General features: G+C 44.9%; 2 protein-coding genes across 2 annotated transcripts in view; one reads left to right on the forward strand and one right to left on the reverse strand.

The window, feature by feature from the left end:
- The window catches only part of MRPL30 (mitochondrial ribosomal protein L30), a 34491-nt gene extending 28934 nt beyond the window's left edge, over positions 1-5557 (reverse strand). The window contains exon 1 of the mRNA XM_009638956.2: positions 5539-5557. The gene's annotated coding sequence lies outside the window, so the exon portion shown is untranslated. The remainder of the gene's footprint in view (positions 1-5538) is intronic.
- The window catches only part of TSGA10 (testis specific 10), a 37740-nt gene continuing 32283 nt past the window's right edge, over positions 125-5581 (forward strand). Inside the window, exon 1 of the mRNA XM_035894363.1 lies at positions 125-193. Coding sequence (XP_035750256.1) covers positions 125-193 — 69 coding nt within the window. The remainder of the gene's footprint in view (positions 194-5581) is intronic.

The following is a 5581-nucleotide window of genomic DNA, read 5'->3' on the forward strand; positions in this document are numbered from 1 at the left end:
GGGGCGGTGAAGCCCGGGGGCGGGCGGGCCCCGCTCCTCACCCCGCGGCCGGGACGTGGTGCAGCCGGGGGGAAGCTGAGGAGAAGCGAGAGCGGTCAGGTGCCGCGCAACGCCTGGCTAAGTCATGAAGACTCGTCGGCCTGGTAAAAGCGAAACAGCCCTCCTGCGGGAAGAGATTGTAAAACAGTACGCGGTATTAAAGAAAATAGGTCGGTGTCGGCCTTTACTGCCTCTCCCAACACGGTCACTGTGAAGCACGGGATCGTGCCAGCCGGAGGCAGATGCACAGCAAATAAAACTGGTGATTTCTTCCTGCAAGGCCCAGCCGTGCCAGTTCCTCGCCACAGGATGTTCTGGATGTTAGAAGCTTTTGTGAGGTCAGAGGGAGGCTGAACAAGTTAACAGAAATGCAGAGGCTTGTCAAATACACAGGAACTACCCTGGGCATTCATGAAGATGCAGAAACTAAATGTTGGTAGCATAATTCATTAACAAGCTGGAAATGGACAAAGACTGGATGATTAAAGGTGTACTGCATGCAGGGGATTGTCTTCAGATTTCTAGAAGCTTTCGTGAGGTCAGAGGGAGGCTGAACAAGTTAACAGAAATGCAGAGGCTTGTCAAATACACAGGAACTACCCTGGGCATTCATGAAGATGCAGAAACTAAATGTTGGTAGCATAATTCATTAACAAGCTGGAAATGGACAAAGACTGGATGATTAAAGGTGTACTGCATGCAGGGGATTGTCTTCAGATTTGCATTGATTTAAGCCATTCTTAAAGTCTACCAGACCTTAGCTATAACTCTTCTTCATGAGCTGTTTGTATTTAAAATGACACCCTGGGCCAACGCTCAACACTACTAGTTGAAGTTTTTATCCACAGTAGTATCTATATGGGCAAATACGTGCTATATACCTCTTGCTGGTGTGCATGTATTCACAAAGGATACACTGCATGCTTTTATTTCTTATTCCTCCTCAATATTGGAGTCCCAAGACATGAAGGATTTGTAGGGAAAAAGGGTGGGACAGCGGGTTGTGATAATTCACATAGACTGGTGAAGAGGAACAGTTACAGGTATTTTTTCTTCTTTCCAGTTCTAGGAATAGGTGGCTTAGGCTGAAACACCAAGGCGATATCCTTATTCAGGTAAAACAGTGAAATTATTTGAGGAAGCAATTTGCCTTTGGGTATGGGGCATTGATATGTTTGCTTTACCAGTAAAGAAGACTGTTTATGATGGGGCCTGAACTGCCTTTACTTTCTGATTGAAGAAGCAGTACTGGAACCGCTATATTCCCGGAAAGGTGAAGGAGAAAAGAAGGTGGATAAATGGTGAAAGGCTTCTGAGAATGAAAATGTGAGCTTGGGGCTGTTTCCTACTGAAGAACTGGATCATTAAAAGCATGACCAGTTCCTTACCAAACTCATAAAGAGATATGTGTGGGTGTAGAAGGGCGAGCAAAAAGTAACAAACCATCACCACGTGTGTGCTGGTGGTGATTATAGTGGGAGAAATGGACTCTATGAGGAGCCTGATGTGATGTGTGCCCCAGCACTTGGCAGGTGGTATTGTCACGTTAAAAAAAGAAAAAAAAAAAAAGTTGGTAATTATTCTAAGCAGTTTGAAATGGGCATAACTTGTTGCTAAACTAGACTGCTGATAACTTCTCGCTGGGGTGAACTATTCTGTAATGCATAGGGTAAAAAGCATGTGGAATTGGTCCGTAAAAAATGTCTTGATTTAGTGTTCCAAATATTGGAAGATCAGCTTTTGCGGCAGTTGACGGAATGCAAAAGTGAACCTGGGTGCTGTAACGCTGGTCAGAGGAAGTCATCTTGTGGGACTTCCGGTGTTAACAAAAACCAAACAAAATGCAGGACCATTTGTTTCTGTTTTGGCACTTAATTCTTGGAAATTTGTCATGTGTCATTCCTTCATTTTTGCCAGCGGGTGTCACTAAAAACTGTGAGCTGTTACACTCTGTTTTTTGAAGTTGAAAACTGTGGGCCTAGCCAAGGCCCACGGTTCCTTTAATTAGGACCAGAATTTACTAAAAATGTGAAGTGTGCAGAATACGAAGTAGACGGGTAAAACTGCCGTGGGTCTGTTTCTGATGTGCTGAAGGATAAAACAGACATGCAGCAATAAATACCTTTCCTGAAAAGTGGCTATTGTTGAAGACAAGCTCGGCAAGATAATTAGAAGTACTCCGGCAGTAAGCAAAAAGTACGAATTTGTAAACAGGATGATGTTACATTCTAAGCCAGAAGAAGATCCTGAGAGAGAGACATAGACTCGCAACATAGAGTTATGCCGTCATAGGATCCAGCAAAAACTACCTTAGTGACACTTACTCCAGTATTTCTCTCAGGAATGCAGCTCTAGGTTCAATCTCTGCGTGCAGGAACCCCGAAGCCATTGGGCTACTCTCCTGTGATGGAAGCCTGAGGCAAACATCCATCTGCATAGCCGATGTTAATTTTCACAGAGCCTCAGGCACCAGCCCAAAGAGGATTTATCACTTTCTTCATTTGCTCTAGTGGGAGCTGAATTATGCATGAAGATGTGATTGGGGCAGGAGGGGGGGAAGAAGGCTTCTGTTAGCAGAAGAGAGGTCGAATAAAGTCATAACAGTGCCACCATCTTCTTTGCTGTGGACCCAACTAACACCTTTCTAGACCTGACTTTAAATAGCCAGCTTGCCAACTGGACTTCTGCAGTAAGAGGTACTCTGGTCACCGTAGCTCTGCCATTCTCATAATAAATCTTGAACTTCTGAAAGTCTTCAGAAATACAACATTCTCTCAACTCGTTTTAGAGAGATTTTCCCCATTTTCTGTCAGTCCTTGGAACGACCTTAGAACAAAGACCTCCTTGTAATGATGCGAGGTCTTTGTTTTTCGTGGGCCAGGAAATAAGCCAGACTTACGCTGTTGCTGTGGTTTTACGTCTCACGGCCCAGCTTCCCCATGGACAATTCCGCGCTCGCGTTTTATTGCACTCACATCGCTGTCAGTGTCAACTGCTTGAACTTCCCATCAGCCAGCTCAGGGGCTAATCTAATAATGAGGTTAAAATAAAGGGGGTTTGGGTTTTTTTTTTCCTCTGCTGGAAACACAGGAAAGGGGCAAGTCTATCAAATTAACATCAACACAAGAAACCATCTCTGCCACATTACATTGGCTAACAGGACGTGTGTCCTGCTGACTCCTTCAACAGGCCGTGAGTTCTGTTACAGAAGTACATCCCTGATGCCTGCCCTAGCCCCACAATCGATGGAATTCAGAATTTTTCCATATCTGGCGTAATTTGTCCCAAATTTCCAGGTGTGGTATCTGATACTTTCCCAATGGATAAAGTGTACACAGCATGACTGATTTTTCTCTTCACTCCTGCATTATGTAGGAAGCCGTGAGTTTTGGAGGGTGAGGTTAATGTAAGAGAGGTAGTGCAAAGCTATACTAATGCCATCATCTCTGGGGACCTAAACAATAACCTTTCTGGATTGGACTTTTAAAATTTCTTACATCTTAACTATAATCCTATAAATCACATATCTGCGAAATACAGCAATTATTATTTTTGCTTTTGCAAACAGTCCTGTCTATGAGTTTTACTCTGATCAACAAATTTTTGTTTGGTACACAAAAAAGCAAAGCTACTGTTCTGCACAACATCAGCCAGCCTGAGCATATAAGAGAGGACTTGCCATATGTCACTTAGAGAAAAACATAGACATACCAGAACAATGCTAACTTAAAACCATAATTTTTCTCCTAAAATGAGTTTTCATTAAGAGTAATTTTGATAAAGTCATGGAAACCTGAAATGCTGTCTTTTCACATCTCTTTTGGAGACAAACCTGATGATGCAGAATCTTCTGTGATGACTTCCACTGTACCAAAATCAGAAAGTTCAGTCTTATGAGAAATCTGGGATGAGGAGAGGAAAAGAAAGACTGTTTCTCTTGTCTTCTTCTGGAAGTTAAAATCTTCCAGTTTCTTCTCTGCCTTTGGGCGCGGATCATACTTCAGAGGCATTACTCTATTACAAGTGGCAGCTTGCCAAAAAATCCCCTTGTCGTTTACACAGCACTGTCTCCAGGGTACAAAATCTGTGCTAATGCCTAACAGGGAAGAGAGTACATTTCCTCCATTTTTTTCAGCTTGACTTTGGGACTACCTAAAGCAGCCTCTTTCAAAGACTGTTTATATCTGTGCCAGACACGAGCCCGCAGCAGGAGCCACAGGATTCACACAGCCTCCTTGCCCTTTTCACATCACTTTCTTTGAAGGTGCCAGCCTTCTCGCCCCTGGCTGTGCTATTCCAAGAAGAGACGTGCAGCTGGAGGCACTGTGAGTGAGAACTCCTGTCTTGGGGTGTAAGGAAACATAAGAAGTCATTTCTTTCATATGATTTTGTTAGTGGAATAAAGAAAAGCTTAATTAGCCTTGTAATACTCTGGCGTTTTAACTTTACAATGTTTGTAAACCAGTTAATACGTTAGTCCTAGCGTTAAAAAACAGGCATGAGTTCAGACTGGGATTTATCATACGTGCGAAGCTAATGCTTGACACTGTCAAGGAAGAAGTGTAATGTTAAAGGTAATATTTATTCTGGACAATACAACTGGCATAGGCATCTTACAAATACATATGTAAGTTAGATGGGTTTGGGATAGAAGATATGACATCAAGCTGAGTGATGTGGTTGACACACCAGAAGGACGGGATGTCATCCAGAGAGACCTGGACAGGCTGGAGAGGTGGGCCTGTGTGACCCTCATGAGGTTCAACAAGGCCAAGTGCAAGGTCCTGCACCTGGGTCGGGGTAACCCCCGGTATCAGTACAGGCTGGGGGGAGAAAGGATCGAGAGCAGCCCTGTGGAGAGGGACTTGAGGGTACTGATGGACAAAAAGCTGGACATGAGCCAGCAATGTGTGCTGGCAGCCCAGAAGGCCAACCGTACCCTGGGCTGCACCAGGAGAAGCGTGGCCAGCAGGTCGAGGGAAGTGACTCTGCCCCTCTACTCTGCTCTGGTGAGACCTCACCTGGAGCACTGCGTCCAGTTCTGGAGCCCTCAGCATGAGAAGGACATGGAACTGTTGGAGCAGGTCTAGAGGAGAGCTACAAAAATGACCTGAGGGCTGGAGCACGTCTCCTATGAGGACAGGCTGAGAGAGTTGGGCTTGTTCAGGGTGGAGGCCCCATCCCTGGAAACATTCAAGACCAGGTTGTATGGGGCTCTGAGCAACCTGATCCAGTTGAAGATGTCCCTGCCCACTGCAGAGGGGTTGGGCTAGATGACTTCTAGGGGTCCCTTCCAACCCAAAACATTCTATGATTCTATGATTCTATGGTAAGGTTTAATTAAAGGAAGGCTATTTTCACAAGATTAAATCTTTCTTATCTAACACTTGTTGTGTTCTGGTCAAGCCAGAGAGGTTTGTATGGCAACTGTTGGGAGTTTTCAGCTCCTTGGATATGAGTTTCGGAAAGAGATGAGCCTCATTAGAGCTCCCGGAGCTCGCTGCCTGCCCCGGGCCGGCTTGGCGGGCGGAGCGGGGCGGTT

Source organism: Egretta garzetta, unplaced genomic scaffold (assembly GCF_000687185.1).
Source record: "Egretta garzetta isolate BGI_Z169 unplaced genomic scaffold, ASM68718v1 scaffold5, whole genome shotgun sequence".
NCBI lineage: Eukaryota > Metazoa > Chordata > Aves > Pelecaniformes > Ardeidae > Egretta > Egretta garzetta.